Raw genomic sequence first — 24543 nt, 5'->3', positions numbered from 1 at the left:
TGTCTACCTAGTTAGGTAGTACCTCTATGTTTTATATTAAGTACAGTGCGACAAGCAAGGCTCTCTTGGCACTTGAATGACATTGACAGCGGGGCGCTGTTGGTGAACAAACAAAGGCTTAGAATATTCCTTTTCAAACAAGAATAAAGGGGGCACTTGACGGCAACGTTAGTTCCGATTTTCGCCACGCGCCAAGATAGCCTTGTCGCACTGTATCTATAGGTACGGTTTGTTTGCCTTCGCCTTTGATTTATGGACCAAATTATTATGGACTAACACTTTACACTTTTAGGCATAGATAAAGGGCAGGTTCAACAACATTAAAATAAAAGTTTTTCTCGTAGTCTCTGGATGTAGACGTCAAATGTCAATGCACGTCAAACAAATGTCAAATTGTTGATGAAAATTGCCATAGAGATTGCGTTGTCTGAAAATTTTGGATTTTCCAGTTTATGTTAACATTTTAATTAACTTTATTTAGCAACACAATAATTGTGATATCGATATTACACAATATTTTAATCTTTGTAGGCAGATGGCTATTTATGTCGATTTAAAATTGAAGTAAATATTTTCACTTTTGTGTCCCGATTGATTTTTATTTAATTTTTTATACAGTGGCTTATTGTTTTATTAATAATAGCTGTTTATAATCACTTTACGTGTGTTTATGTTATATTTGGACGTCTCATAATGTGAAATGTGATTAGAATAACTTGTTATAGTGATGGATGAGAAAATAAAGAACTCCCCTTGTAAGGTAAAAATTTGATGGTGTACCTATTAGTAGTCTAGCAATATGACTGTTCTTGAGATAAACAATAGTATAATTTTCGTATGTTTCTCTAAAACCTCTGTTAAATATTTTCTGGTATCTTGTTTTAGTAAAACAAAGGCATTTTTGTCTTGTTGAATGGCATTTGTATACTTAGCTGGTTTTTGTCTACATATTCAATATTTATAATTTATGTTTAATTATTAACATTGACTAGCTATCTACTCACCAAGGGGAGATTTATTTGTAAGAGAAATAAGTATAAAATATATTTTTTCTAAATCTTGTATATTACTTACATCATATCAATGCTTTGTATTGTCTTAGCAACAATTCTATAATATTTAATCTGTAGTTAACTAGTAGCAGTATTTTTTTAAATATTTTAAATTCTGATTGAGTACTACTTAATTAATCACAGTAAAATAATTTGCTTGGCTTTTAAATTCTTATTTGCGAAAGTGTCTTATTTTATTTTGTGTTTTAAACATGTATTTAGAGTGAAAGCACATATACTGTTATTATTTCATATATATACATAATTAAGTATTAATTGTTATTTCTTTTAATTTATTCTTAAATGTGCTCATAAATTACCAGGAATGTAGTGACGGTGCGGAGGCCCAGTTACACAAGGAGGTGGAACATTTACGGCAGCATCTTGCAGAGCGTGATGTGCATTTTGTGGCTTTAGAGGCTGAGTTCTTTAAGTGTACCTCAAGAGCCAATGATTTAGAAGACCAAGTCAGTACTTGGAGGGAAAAGCATGAAAGGTAAGTTAAAATGTATTAAATACTAGATGATACCCGCGACTTTGTCTGCGTGGATTTATTTTTTGAAAATCCCGTGGAACTCTTGGATTTTCCGGGATAAAAAGTGTGTAGTGTCCTTCCCCGGGATGCAAGCTATCTCTGTGCCAAATTTCGTAAAAATCGGTTGAACAGATGGGCTGTGAAAGGCTAGCAGAGAGACACACTTTCGCATTTATAATATTAGTATGGAGTAGTTTTTGCCTGTAATTTGTCTTTGTACATTTAGGTTTTTAAAAATCGGCCAAGTGCGAGTTGGACTAGCTCACGAAGGGTTCCATACCCTCGTACAAGAAATGACACTTTGAAATTTTTGAAATTTTCATGGTGGTCATTTTGAAATTTCTATTATTTGTTGTTATAGCAGCAACAGACATAAACATTCTATTTAAATTTCAACTCTATACTTATTATGGTTCACGAGATACAGCCTACTGACAGACAGATGAACGGATGGACGGACAGCAAAGGCTTAGTAATAGGGTCCTGTTGGCACCCTTCGGGTACAGACCCCTAAAAGGCTTGGTGCCTCTTTTTTTTTTTTTTTTTTTTTATAAAGAATATTAGCCATGTTAAATGACAAATATTCCCCTTTCCTCTCCAATTAAGCGTCAGGCTTGTGCTAGGAGCAGGTACGACAATAGTGCAACGGGCGGGGTTTGAACCGTCGACCTTTCGGTTTTCAGTCCACTCCTATACCGGTTGAGCTATTGAGGCCTCTTTGTTTTTCTATTGTAAAAAATATTCTATATTTTAGTTATATATTCTGTGATTTTAATATGTAGTATTAAATTTTACCACCTAAGTAATTTTTTTAAATCAATTGAGTAGTTCAGGAAACAGGTTCAGAGAAGTGTTTTTTTTTTTAATAGATATAGCGAGCAGGCGGGTCACCTGATGTTAAGTGATTACCGCCGCCCATGAACAGTTGCAGCACCAGAGGAACCGCCGATGCGTAGCCATCCTTTTAGGAATTTGTTGGTCCGCCCCTTGAATAACCTCATGTTGTAATCTAGTGGGAACACCGCCGATGGGAGTTGGTTCCAGAGATTGCACGTGCGTGGAAAGAAGGATCTGGCGCAGCGGACGGTTACAAACAGGAATGATAAATCTTTCGCGTTTATAATATTAGTATAGATTAAGAAAGTATAGATGGATTACCGGATCCTGGCACATTCACAGTACTCATACAAACGCAATTTTACTAGGTATACAACATGTTCAGTAAAAATTGATTTATATATTATTTTAACGAGATTGTGCCCTAACTGTTTTCCTGTTTGTTCCTGTTTGCGCCGTGCCGTGAGCCTTGAGATAAATATCGTTTCTACACTATAAATAGTGTATCTCTGTACATAATTTAAAATTACTACCCATATTATAAATGCAAAAGTGTGTTTGTTTGTTGGGTTGCCCTTTAATCACGCCACGCAACAACAGGTCGACTTAATTTTTGTATCAGTATAGTAAAAAAACCGGTCAAGTGTGAGTCGAGCTTGGCTCTTTTAGAGTTCCGAATATAATGGTTATAAAATCATAATTTGGGTGTATGAAATATTTCTTTTCCAAGCTTGAACATTAAACCGTGATAGAAAAACCCAAAAATTGTTTGTTTGCTTTAGTCGCACAGCTTACAAACTATTTTATCAATCCTTGTTTTCAGTATTTGTTGTTTAAATACAGTACACTAGCTGATGCCCGTGACTTCTTACGTGTGGTTATTGGTTTTCGAAAATCCCGTTGATTTTATGGGATTAAACTCACTCTAGCTTGAGGTTATTACTGAGGTTATCACTCACACAATGTCACACTAGGTTATAACTATTTCCATGCAAAAAACACGTCGATTCGTTGCTCGTGCGTTGGGGCAATTGAAGGACAATCAGCAAACACACTTTCTCGTTTATAATATGGGTAGTGATATATACTTGCAGTTGAAGTCTATAATACTCAGAATATACAACTCATTTTCAGATTATATGATTCACACAAAAAGGTACAGAAATTGAATCAATTTCTTGAAGAAAAGTTGCTTCAAATGGTGGATAAGATGAAAAGTGAGAAGAGCCAATTGACCAAAGATATCGCTACTATATCTGTGAGATTAGCAGAATCAAAACACAACTACAGTATGCTACAGAAAGAAAATGTATGGATCATTAAATATTTTAAAGTAATTTTCTATGTTACAATTTTAATTTTTGTTAAAGATTTGCTGTTTTGTTTGTTGCAGGAGAGATATAAAAATGACATGAACTTAGCCATCCAATTATTGCAATGCAAGCCTGATAATTTTGTGTCTCAGAAACTAGATAATGTAAGTACTTATATTAACAACTAAGTAATTCTTTATTTTTTTGGTTGCGTTCCACATAAATGAAAATACCTACTTAATATTATTTTTTCATTCTAGCTCCCTATTGATACTCAAGCAAGAGTATCACAATATGTCATGTCCAAGACTGCCAAGTCTGCTGGTTCTACACAATCTAAAAACGGCAATGACATTGACACTTTTGACGCAAGTGAGTATGAATTCAATATTTCTGCATCACTCATGTCCAAAATTCTCGAAGACAGCATCCAGGATTCTGTTACAAAGCACTGTGACACATGCTCCTGTTCTAAATCTCAAAACAAACCATTCTGCTATAACGAGAGTTATTATACAGTATCTACACAGACTGTCTTGAGTGGAGAAATTAAAAACAATCTATGCTTGAACTGCAATGCTGAAATAAAATCAATGCATTCAGGTTTGAGTGTCCGAAGCCATTCACCGCCTGGAATAAGGCTTGTTAACGACAGAATTTCGCATAGCGCTCTGTACATTATGCCACAAAATAGTCTTTCTGAGCAGGAAGAGACCCGAGAGCATATAGTTGAGAATACTAAACCCAATAATGTTATTAATGATATGATCAAAAGTGAAGATAAATTGAAACTAAATAAAGATGTCCAACGAGAAGTTTTGCTTAATGTAGAGGATGACTTCAAGTTGCGCAAGAATAGCGTAAATATGGAGCCATCAGTTCATCACAAGCTTTGTGATCGCACAAAAACCTCTATATCTAGTAAGAAAAGCAGTATTCACAGCGTAGGGAATGATATGCTTAGAGATGTACCGAATTATAAAGAAATAAAACCAAAAACTCCTGTTCTCCAAGTTGAGGATGTAAACGAGAGGAAAAATTCTCATAGTTCAATGGGCGCTGCCAGTCGGACATCGTCTATAGCGAAATCCACCGTGAGCACACATAAATCCAATACACAAGTAGGCCCAGGGCCTCGATTTTGTCACTTACGTATGCAGGCGGGTTCTAAGAATATACTGCTAGATAACGCAGAGCCAGACGTTCCACCCGTCTTATATCGCCGTCAGAGCAAATGTAACGAAAATTCAATTTTTAAGGACCTCAACGATTGCTTAGACAATTTCATAGATTTAGATAAAAACAATGATGACGCCAAAAGTGATATTATTAAACATGACAACGTGGTGGTGGAAAGTACTCTGATAGATGTACATGTCGATAATAACAATAAAGAAGCGAGTATGTCCGTAAAAAGTAATCCGATTAATCCAGTTTTGTTAAATGTTTCATCATCACCATTGCAACCTTTAAAGACTCACAACTTTTCCAACAATTCTGAGTATAATAATAATTCTCAGCTCGGAAGCCAGCATAATGCGGCAGAAATAGATAATTTGTTAAATGACTTTAATCTTGATTCAAACAATACACAGAACAACACTGATCTCACTATCGACATTTCCAAGAAAGTAGATGTCGCGTCGCCCAATGAAAACCAAGAGATAAAAATCTTTAATTTCGATCGCTACGAGCAAGACAAAGCCAATGAATATAAGAGGCCGATCAAGAAAATTGATATGTCGCAACTCCATTCCATTGAAAGTACTAAAATTTCAAAAGACTTTCCTCCCGTCGGAGCAGAAGAAGACCAAAACAAAAGAGCAGAAGTCGTTAAGCCAACTTTGCCAAACATAGTCAATGTTTATCCTAATCTGACTCAAACCCATTTAAAAGTTAATGAAAGCAAAAAAGTGTTTACGAATGAACAAAGTACTAGTTCACTTTCGAGTGATGACAGTGCAGCTCTTTTGCAAAAGCAGCAACTCCTCAGAGTTGCTGAATGGGTTGAAAAGAATCTGGAGCAACAAAACAATTTGAATGATCCCTTAGAAGATGAGTGCTCCTTTACGACTCGCGCTATGAGGAGAGATAGTAAAATAAACAGACTCACTGAGACATTGAACGAACTGGCGCTGAATATGCCACATCCCGTCAGCAAATATTCCAAGATGTACACCAAGGAGCCTCGTAATAATTGGCCTAATAACATCGTGACAGGTCAAAATATGAACCAGGATAAAGCAATGAAACAGAGTGATTTGAACCCAAAAGTAGTAAATAACATCGTAAAGGAGACGATATTTCCGGTTGAATGTGGAGACGAAACAGTGACAGAGATCAACGATAATTCAAATGTTTACCGTCGCAGTGGTATCGCAGACATTGACGTTCGCAAAGAATTGCGCGATGCTTTGAAAAATAAAGGTCAAAAGGAGATTTCTCCGGAAGATTTGGCGAGAATGGAATATAATGTGAAGAAATTTTTATTAAGCGGGCCCCATTGGGTAAATTCGGGTTCGGGCAGTAGGAGTCGGCGCACAAGCAGCAAAACTGAGACTGATGTATAATTCCATTGTAGGTAATGACGATTGCATTCCTTATTAGTAGGTATGTATAATGTATATGTTTATAGAGGCTAATTGTTTTTGTTTTTTTAAACATATTTTAAGTGGAAGAAAACTAGTGCTGTTTGTTTTAGTGTAATTTAGATAATTGGATGTGTGTATCAAAATTGGTAGCCGTTTAGACGTGACGTCTATCGAAAGCGTTACAAGATTTCATTATATTTTTCTAAAAGGCATCCGTAATGCAGACATTGCGCCTATAATAATTATATAATAATATTAATTGTAGCCCTACAATTTATTGAGCTTTTGTCACTTACAAAGAAAATCGTATCTGAATATTATGCAACCTACCCTACCTACCTACCTATTCCTACTTCTTTTTCAATAAGTGTAATACTTTATATGCAATAAAATACAAAAATGAGCTTAAATAACATTTAATTATGTTAAATTAGGTATTCAATTAAAAGTTTTAATAATTATTTTGGCAATTTAGTTATCTTTGACGTGTTCGAAATCATTAGCGATAAGATTTGGAGATCTTGAAAATGTTCGACGTCTGTTTGTCTAGTCTTACGTCTAGTGTAGTGGTAACATAATATACGACTCCGATATGTATTGCTTATTGACTGTTTTAAATGTTAAATATGGTAAGACGTATGGGAATAACACATCATATTATTTTGTAATTTTAGCTCGTTTCACGATATTCGGTGCGGCATCGGTATGCCTGGTTACGGAAACGATGCCACGTTGCCTCTACGCGCGTATCAGTATATTCTCGAATAAACGTCTCTTAATTTTGTTTTCTGCGACTACCGAGCGGCGATTGGACGTTAATAGCCAAGTTACACCTAGTTATACCTAGTGATGAAAGCACGAACATAAGCTAGCAATCTTTCCGGTGTTTTGTAGTGAACAATATAAACGCATCCTTAAAATTTAAGGGAACGTTTATAACAACTGGCTAATCACGATATTATGTTGGCTCGACTCCCTGACCAAGGTATATACTGTTATCGTTCCTATATATTTATCCATCGCTTGCCTTATGAACCAAAGTTTTACAGGGCTGTAACAGATTCCATGAATTTCCGCAAAAAATAATATTTTCTAAAATTAACAAAAACCATGTAGGTATTTACGTATCTTGAAGTAATCGTCTCTGCTAAGTCATTGTGTAATGTAATTATTTGTGTATTGTTCATGATAAGGCTGCCATTAAAAATGAAAGCGTATAGAATAGTTTCACACAATTAAGTATTAAATTGGACAAATATGCATAGAAGTTTCTATTATTATATGTGATAAATGTAAAATTATCGATAAAATTCACGTATGTACAAATTTATCTAGCACTGATGTACTTGATGTTAAGATATCTATTGGCATTCAATATTTTTATGGAAGTTACTTAGGATCCGGTTCTCAGTGTGAATTTTTACTTTAGCATATAAAAGAGCTAATATACTGATACCTTAATCGTCATTTCAATTCTGTATTACTATTTTTAGCTTCATACGCTCCGGTTTGCCTTCAAAATATCACTTAAGTGATAAGACTGCCTTTGCAGTTTGCACCTAGTATTACAATCAAATTGTTTTCTTTTGTTTTTACGTAGGTATACTTAATTATGTTGCGTGTTGTAATAATATTTTTTACTGTTGCTTCTTTTAAATGAAATTATTGTAAAATGTTTCGTAGTTCAAATTGAGTAATTTGAATGCCCTTCAGCTTACACCCAAATTGATACCATTATCTAAATAAACTCATTACAAAGATAATAATAATCATATATTTATTTATTTTAAGTAAACGTAAAAATGAATGATGGAACAAACACACGTTTGAACAGGGTCCTACGTAATTATATTCGTGTACAAAAGCGGCTTAACAACACAATTAACCTCTTAGCTGATGACATTTTCATCACTGATACACTGATTCCGTCGATTGTTAAACAAACATGTTGAAAAGTAGCTAAAAGTAGATAGTCACGAAATACGCTATGCTTTCGCTTTCACGACATTAAAAACATCTTCAGTACGCGTCATTAAAGTTGACAACTGTGGAGTATACGCGAAAATATCCACTCAACCACGATTGGGTTTATATTTATCATTAATTATGAGATTTATACTTTAACATTATCTTAATGAGGTGAGTTTTACAATGAAATGTTTAAGCAGGATATATTTCAAAGAGTGTGCCCAAGAACTTTTTGATCTGGTTCCTCCTTCACCTTTCTACTATCGTATCCCAAGGTATCAAGATTCAATCTTCTTGGCGCGTACTGCCTTAAAATATTTTACTATAATAGTGTTAAATAGGTGTCTGTGTAAACTGTCTTATACAACTGAATGGGAGTATATTTTTTTTGAAATAGGTAGGTTAACAAAAATGTATAACACGCACCAAACTTGATGGCCTTTCCAAGCCACGGCCCTCCAATGCGATAATAACATTTTGCATTAAATGTCATTCTAATAACTAGGTAAGTAGTTTATTCATATTATATTAACAAAATAGTCAAGCATTGAACTAAATAGTGCCTGTAGAAGGGCTATTGTTAACAAAAATTGTGTTTATCAATATAGATGTAAAAATTAGTATGACATTGGATGCATATCAAGTTGAAACTTGTTAGCAAAAATGACTTTGAAGTTGTACGCTCTTGAGAGCCCGCAGTTGCTCGGAATGACTCGTCTAGTTCGCAGTACTTATGACGCTTAAAAACTCCTCACGCGCCATTTTACTTTTTGTGTCTTCATGTCAAAAGTACGATTTTAGTCCTTATTTTAAATGTGAACCGTACTTTTGACGTGATAGTTGACGAGTTAAAATGGCGCGTGAGGAGTCATTTTGTATGGACTATATAGCTATTATGGTTCACTTGACTGGAGTTTATAAGGTCAAAAATGATTCAATAAAAGCAAATTACAATTACCTTTACAATTTAGGTGCAGCTGACGTAAAACTTAAAAAGATAATGAGAAAACTTCAGCTTCTAAGATTCTCGTCTAACAAACACTTGCCTGGGGTTGCTTATTAACTCTTATATAGAAACTACTCGGGTTGTAAGAGTGCCTGTCTACTTAAGCGATGATGAAGCACCCTGAGCACCCTGAGAGTCAGGAATACCTCGATAGTTGATAAAGAAGTTAGACCGCATATGTGTGTAGAATAAATTTTTTGCCCGGTAATGTATGCGAAGTTCTGGCCGGCCGTAAAGTTTGGTGCGACTTATAGGGTGTATTCTATTGGTAATAATAATAAATAATTAATTGTCACCCGTGTTTGTGTTACGTCTAAATCAAGCACAATATTCACTAAAGTTTATTTCACACTACGGGATATAAATTATCATAACCGCCAATATTAACCGGACTATAATATAATTTATATCCCCCAGTTTCAAATAAGCTTAAAGCCAGGTCCAGACTAACGCCACGGTCGCATTGCAACGCAACGCTCGCAACGCAATTTCTTTGTTTATTTTCTTATTTTAAAATAGAAATAAATTTATAAATCAAGAGAAGATAGAAAGAAAGAATTTTTATTTAAATACACTTTTATAAGAGCTTTTGAATCAATATTTAGAACTGAAAGTTTGTGATAATTTTACATTCCATATTATCTCTTTAGCTAGGTAATTATTTCGATTTTTGGTGATTGTATTCAGTTCAATAAATATAATGTCTTAACTAAATTGATAAGTTAAGTTGCAGTAGTTGCACTAGCACTTTCTGTAAGTAACGTGAACTACCTACACTGGGGCCGATTAACAGGTCTAAATCTAGTGCTATCCTTTTCCGCAAGCGACATTATAAAAGGGATAGCAATAGATTTAGACGTGTCATTTTAGTTTAGTTTAGAGATTGTGTACAACGGAATTAGCCACACTGCTTTAATAAATTAGACATGAGATTGTGTACAATCGAATTAGGTACAAATCGTAGGTACTGAGTACTTTAATGTGACAGTCGATATCCTTTTAATACTGTACTCTAGAATCTAGATACTTACTACGTCTCAAGGCACAACCTTTTTTCGTTTTTCTTCCTATTAGCATTATAACAGTGTTGATATAATAAAAAAATAAAAAGGCTGTGCCTTGACATTACGAAAAACTTTGTTAAATTCTCTACCCAATGAATTCAAAGTTTTTTTTTTATATTGGTTATCTGAGCTTTATAGTAGCAATCTTACTGGGAAAGATAAAAGTTTCGCTATCAAACATTCCTCATTTATAATTCAATTATGTTACATAGAAAATATTGCAGGTGTTTGCGTTGCGATTGATGCGAGCCGTCTCAATGAGCGCAAGACTTTATGGTTTGTTATATGCATTGTATGTGATGCATTTATGTATTTTTAATTTTTTAGTCACATTAATTTACGTTTTTTTTAATTGATTACTCTCTAATAATACACACTCGTTATTTTTAGTTAGTAAATTATTTTTGAAATTATTATTTACCGAGGATTTAGCCTATTGAAAAACGTAGGGTAGTTTTTCATTAAAGTGAAAATACTGAAGATAAGTAGTTAAGTATATGCATATGATAACTACGTCGAAAATTAATCTGTTGTGTATGTCAAGCTATTAAAATATTTGGCACCATTTAATATTGTGAAGCCAAAGTATTTATTTTCTGGCAAAGTACTTTCTACGAAAGTATGAAAGAAACTACTTTATAAAAACTGTGACATAAAAATACCTTTATTTTACTAAGCCACCTTTGTGTAGTGCAAAAGTTTTTATTGAGTTAAGTTATGGAAATAACCATCTCTCGTTACTCTTCCTCGCACGTTTCTAGTGAAAAGGCAGCAGGCAGTTATATTTATTTGGCTGAACCACCAGTTAATAGAAATGATATCTGCTATCTTACTTACCGGGTGTGTCCGATTTTTAACAATATACAGAAATAATTCGAAAGCACCAATTACTTCTAACACACAAAGAAGAAAACGTTTATTTAGAAATTTTGCCATACATACTCGTACCTAACCAGCTTTACATACAGATAGGTCATCCCGTGGCGCCCCCACTACTTGGGTATTTAAGCTTAGCAGAAAAAGCGCCGCAATAACCAATGTCATCTCTAGGCTCTGTAGCACAACCAGAAGAAAGATCCCAGCTCAGTACAATGCTGTATGCCTTTGCACAAACACAAGAGCTCTACATCCGCTGATTTTTAGCTGTAAACCTCAGTTGGCGCCACGGAGTTTGACAAATATAGCTTCACTGATAAAGCAACATAAATATTTTGTATATATAGCTAGTTACGTGATTTACAATACCCGTTCTGATGTTTCACTAGACATCCGCGGCGATCATGCTCCCTTAGCTACTTCTATGCGTATTCTAAATTCTATGGGCAAAATCCTCGCAAAAATTATGTAATTCAAAAAGTTACGAGTGAGATATTGAGATTGTTGTTTATTGTTTGTATATTTTGTTGACTTTTGTTTATTATTTTATTTTTCAATAGTTATATTGTACCTATCTAGTATTTAAGTTTATAGATCTGCTTGCTGGCAATCACACAGAGTGCTAAGGCCGGTCCCTTGTATAGCTTCAGCAGCGTAAACTGTAAACGTGTTTATTTATTAAATACTTGGCAAAATACTGAATGGTTTTAATTTAACTTTAAGCTAACCGCACTTTGGATGCGTTTTCGGACCAATTTGACTCGTGTGGATACATACGAACTAGTGATGTGCCGGATCATTAAAAATGTAGATCCGCGGATACGGATACGGATCTTAACTTTCTTACTCAATCAGTGTCAAAACAAAAGCTATTTTTTACTTTGTAGTGGTTTTGGAAGTCAGTTTTTTTTTGTTTATAATTTAGTGACATTGAGCAGCAAAAACGTTTGTGTTTGTTGTGGAACAAACAACAAACAAACTTGGTACGTACCTACTATCTACGTGTTCGCACGATTCGAATTCGTACGAAAACGCATCCAAAGTGCGGTTAGCATATAACAGGTACAAACGATTAACAGAGGTATAAAGATTTGGCCCCTGTGCTACCTCACTCTCGTAATTTGATGGGACGGCAATCCGACACGACCGGAAAGAGATCAGGTGCTGGACCGACGGCTTTACGTGATCTTCGAGGCATAGGAGTGAAACACCACCAACTTCAAAACTACGGGCTAGTAAGTACTGAGAATTTCTTGACAGAAAAACCCAATGCCTATCCATTCTTTGATGGTTGAATCGACTCCGGGACCTTGTCATCCATATGGTAATAACTACAGTACTAACTAGACCAACGACAGTTAAGTAAGTCATAATTTCCGCTTGGAACATCTTACTTGACTGGCATGGGTGGGCTGGCATACGTCATAAACATCGCAGCCCTTTGAACCGTCTTTCTGATGACATAAAACCCTATGATTTTAGCGCAGTAACGATAGCAGATGTTTACCTACGCAGATTTATGAAGACTTGTTAATTTGTCGATGAGTTACTTAGCAACATTGTTATTTGTTAAAAAAATGCATATAATTTTTGACAAATAACAGGTTCGTGATTACAGGATAATACCAATTTCGTCCGTAACGGCCGGTTCACACATGTCTCCGTTTTACTGTTCCGTTTAATCGTGTACGTTTTTTTCGTCGATGGCGTATGTAGTTGTATAAGCGACTTCACACATGGCACAGTATTCTGTATACAGTAAAAAATATCGTTCCGTAAAAAAATGACATTCCGTTTTGTCATCGAATACTGGACGGACGGAACGGAAATATACGGATACGTAGAATTTTAACGGATAGATACTGTGTGTTTTACTGTGTGGTATACTGCGAGTTTTCTGTTCACACATCGCATCCAGTAATGACGGATCCGTTGAACGTCATACGGTGCCTATGTGTGAACAGAGCATAAATTTATGACGTATCCGTTAAAAACGTACCAGTAAAACGGACTCCCATGTGTGAACGGGCCGTAAGACGAATTCTATAATAAAAACGCGCTGATAGATGCGTGAACGATCTCAGTAATGATAATTAAAAACACGCGTAAAAAATTAAACAGCTGCTTTAAATTAAGATTTTAAACAATGGCTTAATTGTAAAGATGTCAGCTGATTTAATAGAAGCCATGGTTGAAGGGTTAAGTTCGTTTCGTGCTTGCCGGCCCGTGTAATAGCTTATCTCTACAAGGCGAGGCAAGGAGGAAGGGCGTATCATCTTTGGCCTTAGCTTTTCCAAAATCACTTGCTATTGTGTACTTAGCCTTGTACCAACGTATTGTCTGTGGGTCACACAGACTAAAGAAAAAGATGGATGATAAACGGTGCCCAAATAAATGATACAAGTCTGGAGAAACCGATTAAAAAAATATAATGCGTAAAAAAACTACCTTTCACGCGCCGAACTTTAACTTTTTGAACTTTATGTATCAAATTTCATGTCAAAAGTAGGTACGATTTTAGTCCTTATTTTAAAGGTCAACCGTACTTTTGATATGACAACTGACCCATATACTTAGTTAAAATGGCGCGTGAGACGACATTGTGTACTGACTATTATTATACACTTTTGTTTGCGGACACTCTGTCTGTTTTGTTCCTTCAATCTGTGCCATCAAAGCGTTAACTTTACCTTGGTATTTGGCTGCTTATAATACCTACATACTTACAAAGCAAGTAATTAGCACTAGGTAGGTATTGCTTCCGTATCATCACATCAATTGTGTGGTCTATGTTTTATTTTAAGTTATGCTAACGTGATAGATAGCTACATTATCCCCCAGTTAGGCTAAGAATAATAAGTTATTAATATAATATTTAAAGCGGCGATCTTTTTCGGGGGATCGCCGCGTGTTCGATCCCGGGCACGCACCTGTGCGTTTAAGCAATTAAATACCTATCACATGCTTTACCGGCGAAGGAAAACATCATGAGGAAACTTGCATGCCTAGAGTTCTATAGGTATATTGTGAAATCTGCCAATCCGCACTTGGCCAGCGTGGTAGACTATGGCCAAGCCATTCTGAGAGGACATCCGGGCTCAGTAGTGAGCCGGCGATGGCTTGATCATGATGATGAATTTAGATAATATTCAGTAAAAAATTAAAATGGAACGCTCATGTCAGTCAGCAATGTAAGCGATTCTGTGCTATTTCCTGTTGACTGGCAAGGCACACTAAGTTCCTAATCTATACCCTAGCCGGGAAAATTCGAGCCCAGAACCTCATGAACATTATATAATAAGCACATAATATGTATTCATACCCTGTTCATTGAGACGAGTTACGAGTAATATAATAAATATTACAAGTATTAAGAACATAGAGATCGTTGGCTGCGCCGGAAAGGTCACGAATGCAAGGGAAGGTGAAACAATCCTGAGATATTTCTCCGAGTGAATGGCCGTACGATTTGCGAGCGACACGCGTCAGCTGGTGCTCATCTATTCCTTTGACCGTCACATCGCGTCACCGTGAGGTAAATACCATAGCGTTTTGCTATGGCTTTCTAGTAGTAGGTATTACTCCTATGCCATGCGGAAGTAGTAGGTATACCTATCTGTATGCGGAAGGATCTGGGAACTACTGCGCATATTATATTGGCAGAGCCATGGCAGAGGTATTGTGGTCGTCACTGACCACGAGATCAAAGGCGTCGGAGTACTAGTGTATCTCTCCCAGTCTCTCCTTATACTGTGCTAAAATATTATAAAAGCCGACAGTTATAAATAAACTGACTGATTTGTAGCTACCTATTACGAGTCATCATCATTACGATCCACCCAGCGTCGGCCCACTACTGAGTACGAGTCTCCTCTCAGAACCAAAAAGTTTTAGGCTATAATCTGCCACGCTGGCCCAGTGCGGATTAGCAGATTTTACACACCTTTCAGTACTCTCAGGCAGGCAGGTTTCCTCACGATGTTTTGTTTTCACGGCTATTTAATTGCTTGAAAGGCTATCTCCAAGAAAATAAGTTAGAGGTGCGTGCCCGGGATCGAACCCCCGACATCCCAAATAGAAGGCAGACGTCTTAACCACTAGGCTATCACGACTATGAGTACCCTACAACGAGTTTAAAGTGTACCTATAATAATATTGTGATGGATCAGTAATTCGTTCAAGTGATACATGAATCAGAAAGCATTTATCATTACTTCGGCTAAAACTAAGTATAATAATAACTTCATTTCATTTCTGACCCAAAGCTCGGTGATATAATTTAATACCCACAGCAACTGTGTCAAACCCGTGAGAAATACTGCTGGTTGTAGATCACAACCGCAACTGACCTGCTATGGTTTTGGTGTTTATTAATTTTATAAGAAGGTAGGTATTTCACGGCCGTGACTTGACATTTCAGTTAGGTTAGCTTATCTAACTGAAATGCCCATCTACCATTGTCATCACCTTCATCATCATCAACCCATCGCCGGCTCACTACACAGCACGGGTCTCCTCTCAGAGTGGAAAGGGTTTTGGCCATAGTCTACTACGCTGGCCATGTGCGGATTGGTAGACACACCCATTGTATCACACACCTTTGAGAACATTTTAGAGAATTATCAGGCATGCGGGTTTTCTCACGATGTTTTCCTTCACCGTTGAAGCAAGTGATACTTAATTAATTAAAACGCACATAACTCCGAAAAGTTAGAGGTGCGTGCCCGGGATCGAACCCCCGACCTCCGATTAGAAAGCGGACGTCCTAACCATTAGGTTATCACAGCTTATCTGTATTATCAAATGCTTTAATGGAAAGTGTCATGTAGTCCGGGAGCCGTTGCACTTTTGGTTCAACATGTTTTGAAACTTCACTAATATTACATTAACTCTTCTACTCACTAACGATATTGATCTCAATTCTCATGTTTCTAAGTAGATCTTGATCCACAACAAAGCAAACCTAGCCAATTTTTTTTGGTTTGAATGAACTTAAACCTATCTGTTGACTGTTGAGTTGTTGTTGATTGTTGACTGTTATATTATATTTGCGATTCTATAAAGAAAAACTGGCCATGTGCGAGTCAGACTCGCGCACCGAGGGTTCTGTACTAGTTGTATTTTTTCGATATTTTGCACTATAAAAATCAGTTTTAGAATCTACATGTCCTTTCATATGATACCCCACTTGGTATAGTAATCCTACTTGAAAGTTGAAAATACTTGGCAAGTCACCCGCACAGCCTCCGCGCTAACCCGGTGCGGGTGACTTGCCCCCCTCTCTCTCCTCCAACTTAGCGTAGGCTGCGTAGGTAAATCTTGTGCTAGGTAGGCAATAAGGTTCGATTGGCGGTCCGTTCCCTGGCTGAAATCTATTAAGCTAGTTCTAAGGTCTATAATTTAGAATTTTTGATATTAAGGCTTTATTTGGACATGTTTAACTCACTCAACAGATAGCTTTTATACCAATTATGAGCTGTGCGCCCACTAGCTCTTATACTAATATTGAGCTGTGCGTGTTTTGGCTTGATCATATTTCTGTTACAAACGGTTACCGTCTAGCGGTAAACCAAAATTTCTTTACATTTCGGTATGTTCGCTCGTTGTCGGAGCTTGCGCGGTGACCGTGAGATTCTAAAGGCACATGTTGACATTTAGCTAAATGCTTTCATGCAAAATTTTCGTACCTACGTAATCACTTGCGTACGTTTATATAACAGCTTGTACAGTTACGTACCTGCTTGCTTAATATTTGGATTTTTACTCCTTGATTTAATCCCATTTTATGATTCACATAGACAGGTTCTTTGATCATACTTTCCGACTTATTAGGTAGGTTGTTAATTGTACTTCTTACCTACTTACTGATAGAATAGGATTTCTAGTCATCTGCCAAGTTTCTTAGAGTAATGGATCTGCAGGTCTCATAATCGTTTTGCAATGAATTCTTTCTCCTACAGATTTTTTCTATTTATAGTGTAGAAATAAAAGGATTTACTTGCTCAGCCCTAACTACCAAAATAAAAGGATTAACTTTCTCAGCCCTAACTACCAAAATAAAAGGATTTACTTGCTCAGCCCTAACTACCAAAATAAAAGGATTTACTTGCTCAGTCCTAACTACCAAAATAAAAGGGTTTACTTGCTCAGCCCTAACTACCAAAATAAAATATGGGATAAGTTTAATACTTGTGTAGGGAATTTTCCTATTAAATAAAGAGTTGAAATTTTCACAGAATGTGTATTTCTATTGCTACTGTAACAACTGGCCTGGTTCTGGCCGCTATAAAAATTAAAAAAAAAAAAAAACTTGTACCTACGACGCGATGTAGTCGAAAGCGAGGTAGATGTAGTAGTCTGACTCGCACTATGGACTCGCACCTTAGATGAATGATTACCATCTCTATGACTCGCACTTTACCGATTTTTTCATAAGTATATATGTTTTTCAAAATCTAAAAAGAGAATTTACTGGCAAAAGGTCCCCAAAAAGCTTCACTCGTCAAAATGAAGTCAAAAAAGTCAAAAAGTTATTTTTGTTTGTGTTGTATTGTGGGAATGTCCGCGAATTTTTCGTATTTAATATAATTCCAAATTACATCGTAACTGCTGCTAAGTAGGTACGTAAGTAGGTAAGTCTACAGAATAATTTTATGATTCAATTAAATTGATATCCGAATGTTTATTTATCATTTTCAGGGGAAATTGCCCAAAAAAGATTAACCTCAAAAGTTGTTGTGAGCTGTTCAAAGTAAGTGGATATTTTTGTGTTTTTACTTAAAATTCATCATAGGCAAACGCGTGACCACAATCACACCTGATGGAAAGTGATTATGTGGCCTAAGATTGGACTGGACACGTTTACCTAGACGATGCAGGTAATTTAGGCACCATGCATCTTATTAAATCCGCTTGAAAAGTGCGCACTTTTAGTGTACCCTACTTAGACTCTACTTTTTACCCTAAGTATAAGAATTGGTCTAACTCTAAGGCAACTAAATAAGTATCTAGGCCTACCTATTAAAAATTCAGTTCATCTATCTATATACAAAATAGATACTAAGTACTTACTTTATAGAAAGTACAATCAAGAAATATTTTACCTACCTACTGCCACTACCCAAAGACATATTTTAAGGGTCCACGTGGTGTCCACTAATTAATCGGGTGTCGTACAAGGTTGCATCTTTGGTCCAATCTTTACGAAAATCGTATGTTCTAAGATTCTAATACCTGATAGAAGATAGAAAAACAGATTTCGAAGCCTCCCAATACCCGATGACGGCTTCTCTAAAGGGTTGGGTGGAAATCGCTCTCCCGAAACTTCTAACTAAAGCCGGTCTTTTGCCGGGGTTGGGGTGAGTAAATACTTTAAAATATTTCGCTTTCAAAGTTCCATTCTAATTGACACCAGTAGGTGTACCCGTACAGTGTTACCACCATGGAGTCTGAGGTACAACGCACGCTGGCTCGTCACCAGCAGGAAGAAGACAGCTGGCGACGCCGCTGCGGATGTATTCGAACCAGCGAGAAACTGAAGAAGGTCCTCGAATGCTTCCCACCTCCACCACCCCCTACACCAGAATATCCCAATGGAACCAACGCTGTAAATATTATATTATTCAATCAATCATTCATATACTTTCGTTTGCCTTAGCTGACTAAGATAAACATTCAGTGGTGCTCCCATTCAACGTGGGATTATTCAAGGGGCAAACCAACAAATTCCTGAAAGGCCACCAACTCATTGGCGGTTCCTCTGGTGCTGCAAATGTTCATGGGCGGCGGTAATCACTTTACATCAGATCAGGTGACCCACCTGCTCGTTTGTTTGCCATTTTTACTAAAAAAAATCAGATCGCAGAAACCTAAGAGAAACGCGTAGGTATGCTATGATTGCTATGCGATTTGCTTGGCGCTTTAGACCTTCTGGAGTTAGGTTTATCACTCGTATCATGATTAATAATTAATTGTCAGTTGGCGGTAACAAGGTCGCGTATAGCGCCATATAGCGCCCCTTACGCATTTAAAAAAGAGTAATAAGAAGATATAAGTACAACTTATTATAATATTTTTACGTTAACTAAGTATTATATATCGATTTATAGCTTGCGAAAACTTGCATATCTGCCTTCTGCACAAATGTCCACCCTTGCACGACCCTTCAGCTTCCAAGCCCTAACAAAGTTGTGCAGCTTCTCAAAGAACCCCCGGAGGAGACTGAACCAGAGAAACCTATGAAAAAAGTAAGCAACCAAGAACCAGTCTTTTAATAAATCACAGTTTTTCGTATATGAGTTACTAGTACTATATGCGTACCTAGTAATTATTATTATTAAGTACTTTTCGGAAACGTGCTGACTTAATTACCTTAAATTTTTACTATTCAAAACTAATGTACATACTAGGCGTGTTATCATTAAAATCATCATCATCATCAACCCATCGCTGGCTACATAATTGTTTGGCAGATTTCACACTCCGATGAGAGCACATTATGGAGAGCTTGCAGGTTTCTTCACAATGTTTTCCTTAACCGTTAAAGCAAATGATACATTGCTTAAAATGTACATAACTCCGAATAGTTAGAGGTGCGTGCCTGGGATCCAACCCCGTACCTCCCGACTAGGAGACCGACGTCTTAACCACTATACTATCACCGCTTTATCAAATTAAAATAACTTCGAGCCTCAATAGCTCAACCGGTAGTGGACTGAAAACCGAAAGGTCGACGGTTCAAACCCCGCCTGTTGCACTATTGTCGTACCTACTCCTAGCACAAGCCTGACGCTTAATTGGAGAGGAAAGGGGAATATTAGTCATTTAACATGGCTAATATTCTTTAAAAAAAAAAAACTTACCCTAAATTACGTAGGCTTGATCTAGGAATGTACCTCATTGTGAAATGAGATGTAATCGTATTAGTTAACGTCGTGACGACTACGTGGACGCTCTAGCTACGGTTCTTAGAGGACGTTAAACTAACATTTTATTGTTGGACTGATGTTTTATCTATAAGTACCATGAAGTACGCGGCTCTGCCACGCCCATACGATAATAGTAGGTAAACACTCGAAAGCTCATCTTTTTAAATTCCTTTCCTACTAGATAAATCTTGCTTCTATGACTTTTTTAATTGGACGCTTCTCATGTCAACATTCATAGCAGTCGCCAATTGTTTTTTTAATACTTATACTTAATTCACAGTTTCCATAGTAAATGACTGCATTTTATTATCAATGGTTAACAAATAAACTATTAATAAACTTAAATCTATAAAAAAACAACATTAAATTTAAACTAAAATAAATTAAATTAAATCTAAAACCTCGTCGAGACCACCGCAGCGAGGCATTGTACCCAAGATGCTGGCAGCATTACCCCTTTGGATAAGTACTTATAGTCTATAATGGCTAAATGTATAGTTTTTTGTCAAAGGGTCCTGAATTCGCATCGCATCTTCGCATCGAAAAAATTCAGGCGGGCATGTCTGAATTTTTTACTAAACTTTGATCTACTTAAATTGAATTTGCGTTTTGAACCTGTCGATGAAGTTGGAACTAGGCATTAGATAGGTACAAAATATATTTCTGTCTTACTATATTATGGCCGCGACTTCAATCCGAGCGGATTCAAGTTTTTTTTGATTCCCGTGGGAACTCTTTGATTTTCTTGACAAAAATTAGTCTATATCCATTTCCGGGATCTAAACTATCTCTGTTACCGTGGGAACTGTTTGATTTTCCGGGACAAAAAGAAGCCTATGCCCATCCCAGAGATACAAGCTATCTCTGTGGGTATCTTTCGTCAAAATCATCCTTTCGTCAGACTGACAGACCGACACACTTTCGCATTTATACGTATTAGTAAGTATGGATTATGTTTTAGTAGAAAGCTATTATATTTAATTATGCTTACCTTGTCTAATGAACTCGCAGAAGGCCACAGTAACGACCTATAATGCTTGTTTTCAGTTAAAACGTAGAGATGTCTATCTCTCTAGGTTAAGACCACTGGCCAACTTATTTCCGCACAGTTTATTTTAAATTCTATTAACAAGCAGTATATCTTAATTGAAATCAGATATTAACTTACCATTTTATTAAGAGTTTGTGTACATAGCCACTTATCATCTTGTATATCCTTCCGTTTCGCGTTGTTGATGCCTGAAGTTACCCAATTGATGTGTAACTAACTTGAATAAGTTGGTTTAAGTTTTTAATTTGTACACCTAGGTAAAAAAGTGGTGATAGCCAAGCCTAGTGGTTAAGACGTCCGTCTTCTTTCCGGAGTTCGGGGGTTCGATCCCGGGCACGCACCTCTAACTTTTCGGAATTATATGCATTTTTAAAACAATTAAATATCACTTGCTTTAACAGTGAAGGAAAACATTGTGAGGAAACCTGCATGGAGAGTTCTCCATGTTCTCAAAGGTGTGTGAAGTCTGACAATTCGCATTGGGCCAGCGTGGCAGACTATAACCCTGCTCACTCTGAGAGGAGACCCGTGCTCCATAGTGGGCCGGTAATAGTTTGATCATGATGATGATGATAATAGGTCCATAGTCGCTTGAACTGGCGTCTGACAGGGGCAAACCTAGCTTTGTTGTTGACCCTACATAATTTCCTTGCACAGCCTATTTTATAATTTATTGTAACTATACTTGATGTACCTAAATAAGATATATAAGAAAAAACCGGCCAAGAGTGAATCAGAGTTACCTTTTAACGGTTTCGTTAGTTATATTAATGCTGTTGACTTTCATGGCTCAATCGCTGAACTGATTCTGATGAACATGAACATGAAGACAGAACATTTTTTTATTATTTCAGACTTCAAAAACCGCAGTCAGTCAGCATCTTCTTAATTCTTCTTAATTTTTAAACGCTTTTTTTTTGCTAGGTGGGAGTTAGAACGTGGCACGTGATAAGCGAGCTGGTGCAGCTTATCCAAATCTCGGTGACGGCCACCGCGCTCGCGCTGTACTACCTCATCTATTGCTACATGCAGCTTGTGTACTACACCCTGCGGAGCGCATTGTACTTCCACAACGCAGATGGGTGAGTGATAATCTCGACGGCACTACAATAACATGGTAACCAAGATCTGATGATGTTGTCTCTACCTGACCCCTCGATAGCCTTACTGTAGATGTGCTCGGGGCTTTAGATAGAACATTCTATCATAATTATAATCATCATCATTTTTTATGTAAATATATTTCTTATTTACACGGGGTCTTAAGAAATTGGTAATCACATATCCTGCTAAGTATGTCGTGCGAAATTTATTGAACCAAGCATTTCATCTCACCGTTTTAAAATTTTATGTCATCACTAGCGTATGCTACTTCGTCCGCGTGGACTGGAAAAATTTCAACCCCCTATTTTACCCCCTTGGGGGTTGTGTTTCAAAAATCCTTTCTTACGTCTACGTCTATATCATAATTGTCTACGTCATAATAACTATCTGCATGCCAAATTTAAGCCCGATCCGTCCAGCAGTTTGAGCTGTGGGTTAATAGATCAGTCAGTCAGTTATTAAGCTTTTCCTTTTATATGTATAGTATAAAAGAAAATGTAAAAAATATTGATTATTCTATGCATTATTTAGAATTTGTCATTCAAAAATTCATCAACATTATATAATATAGCTTTTGTTCAATACAAATTTAAATAAATAACATCTAAAAGATGAAAGGTTTATTAATTACTGTGTGACGTACCAAGACTGGGGACTGATGAAGCAGGAAGTGAGTCACATGAACTGGTCCCTTTGGTTCGCCCTAAACTCAGGATTCGCATCCTATAAGTTCTGATTTACGACAAATACATGTCGATGTGAGTTTTCTAAGCAGAAGTCTCTCTTCTGCGATTGAAACGCTCTAATTCTTCCTCTACGAACATCTAGATGGAAGTCAAAACTGCAAAAAATTCGCCACGTCAGGTGGACAGAAGCCAAAGGGCGCCCATGCAAAAAGATACGATAGTTGCCTCTTTAGAAACAATAATTTTCTTTAGTATGACATCAATTTTCATCAATATTTTCTCATTTTCAGAGCCATGAAAGTTACCATCACCGTAGTAACAATAACATCGTTTGTGATTGCTTTCAACCTCTTCCTGAAAATTGAAAAGCTGATCGGAGTTTAGTAAAACAATACGTTTATAGGTATTTCAAAAAATTAAAAAAGATATTGTGGATAATTCTGTCGCACAGTCTCTAAACAAACTAAACTTAAATGGGAGGTCCTTAATAAGTATTACTATCCTTTTCTTAATGCACCCTGCTGAAAAGGATAGCAGTAGATACCTGCCAATTTAGTTAAAGCTTAAAGATTAATTTGTACCTACAGCGGAATTAGTCACAATAGTTGCATATCAGAGATTATTGAAATTCGTATAAGTCGTGTGTATAATTAAAATAACATAAGACCCGGTGACGTCACTGCATGTACAGTGCGCGAAAAGGCTGAAAACGTTTCAAATTCAAAACTCTAGAATCGATTGCTCGCTGTAAAACACTGGGGCACAGGAAAACAGTGCGGAAAAGAAATCGCATACCTACCTGACACTTATTATACAACTATACAACATAATAACTCATGTTTTTATGCACGACATTGCAACAATCGAAATAATCGATTGAATATCTAATTTTTTAAAATACTTATTAAAAGAATTACTACAAGTAATGTTTAATAAACTATTTTAATCAACTTAGAGCTGTGTTTTGTCTGGTTTGTGCGCAATTAATTATTATTGTGTTCCTATCTTATCGTCAAAATATATTCAAGCGTACCTACCTTTAGTCTTCAGTTATGTGGATACAAATGTTTGACGATCTCATAATTTGATAGTCATTGTACCTTCTTAGCCCTCAAATTGAAAAAAATTATGACATAAATTACTAATTATTTTTTCGTGAACACATTTTTTTGTGATGTAACCAAAATTCACGGTTTTCGGATTTTTCCCTTTAGTTGTGCTATCAGATCAGCCTACCTACCTGCCAAACATGACTCTAGGGTCAACGGGAAGTACCCTCTAGGTTTTAGGTCAGACAGACAACGAAGAGATCCTATAAGGGTTCCTTTTTTCCTTTTGAGGTACGGAACCCTAAAAAGTAATAAAAGGTCCAATACAGATTTCTAAGCACCTACCTACCTACCCTTGTGAAGAAGCGGCCTTTAAACACTTTCTTTTAAGGTCATAACTAATACCCAAAAATTAACCTGAATACTGTAGAGCACCATCTTCGTCTAGGCCATTAAGGCATCACTGACCAAAGAACTATGCGGT

General features: G+C 36.5%; 2 protein-coding genes across 4 annotated transcripts; both read left to right on the top strand.

The window, feature by feature from the left end:
• The first annotated feature begins 413 nt into the window (after nt 1-413).
• Nucleotides 414-9409, top strand: LOC117989501 (putative mediator of RNA polymerase II transcription subunit 29). 3 transcript variants are annotated; one of them, XM_034976879.2, is made up of 6 exons: nt 417-564; nt 726-760; nt 1376-1548; nt 3559-3733; nt 3818-3901; nt 3998-9409. In XM_034976879.2, coding segments are annotated over exons 1-6 (2778 nt in total). In that variant the 5' UTR covers nt 417-563; the 3' UTR covers nt 6308-9409. The 3 variants fall into 3 exon arrangements, with proteins under 3 accessions (XP_034832771.1, XP_034832770.1, XP_069359990.1); XM_034976880.2 differs by having other exon boundaries at nt 414-760; XM_069503889.1 differs by lacking the exon at nt 726-760.
• Nucleotides 9410-17887: 8478 nt separating this feature from the next.
• On the top strand, nt 17888-23400 carry LOC117989505 (uncharacterized). The gene is made up of 5 exons (XM_034976884.2): nt 17888-17993; nt 18674-18848; nt 19351-19488; nt 22145-22302; nt 23301-23400. The coding sequence occupies exons 2-5, from the start codon at nt 18684-18686 to the stop codon at nt 23392-23394; spliced, it is 555 nt and encodes a 184-aa protein (XP_034832775.1). The 5' UTR covers nt 17888-17993; nt 18674-18683; the 3' UTR covers nt 23395-23400.
• The last annotated feature ends 1143 nt before the right edge of the window (nt 23401-24543 follow it).

The sequence above is a fragment of the Maniola hyperantus genome, chromosome 16 (assembly GCF_902806685.2).
Source record: "Maniola hyperantus chromosome 16, iAphHyp1.2, whole genome shotgun sequence".
NCBI classification, from domain to species: Eukaryota; Metazoa; Arthropoda; class Insecta; order Lepidoptera; family Nymphalidae; genus Maniola; species Maniola hyperantus.
This window is presented reverse-complemented; position numbering and strand designations above follow the sequence as displayed.

What these genes read in the sequence shown, in the direction of transcription:
- LOC117989501 (XM_034976879.2), top strand. An exon ending in TGGAGGGAAAAGCATGAAAG is followed by an intron (nt 1,549 to 3,558) that starts GTAAGTTAAAAT and finishes ACTCATTTTCAG; the next exon opens with ATTATATGATTCACACAAAA. An exon ending in GTATGCTACAGAAAGAAAAT is followed by an intron (nt 3,734 to 3,817) that starts GTATGGATCATT and finishes TGTTTGTTGCAG; the next exon opens with GAGAGATATAAAAATGACAT.
- LOC117989505 (XM_034976884.2), top strand. Translation starts at nt 18,684, where the DNA reads ATGGAGTCTGAGGTACAACGCACGCTGGCTCGTCACCAGCAGGAAGAA. An exon ending in CAGAGAAACCTATGAAAAAA is followed by an intron (nt 19,489 to 22,144) that starts GTAAGCAACCAA and finishes TTTTTTTGCTAG; the next exon opens with GTGGGAGTTAGAACGTGGCA. An exon ending in TACTTCCACAACGCAGATGG is followed by an intron (nt 22,303 to 23,300) that starts GTGAGTGATAAT and finishes TCTCATTTTCAG; the next exon opens with AGCCATGAAAGTTACCATCA.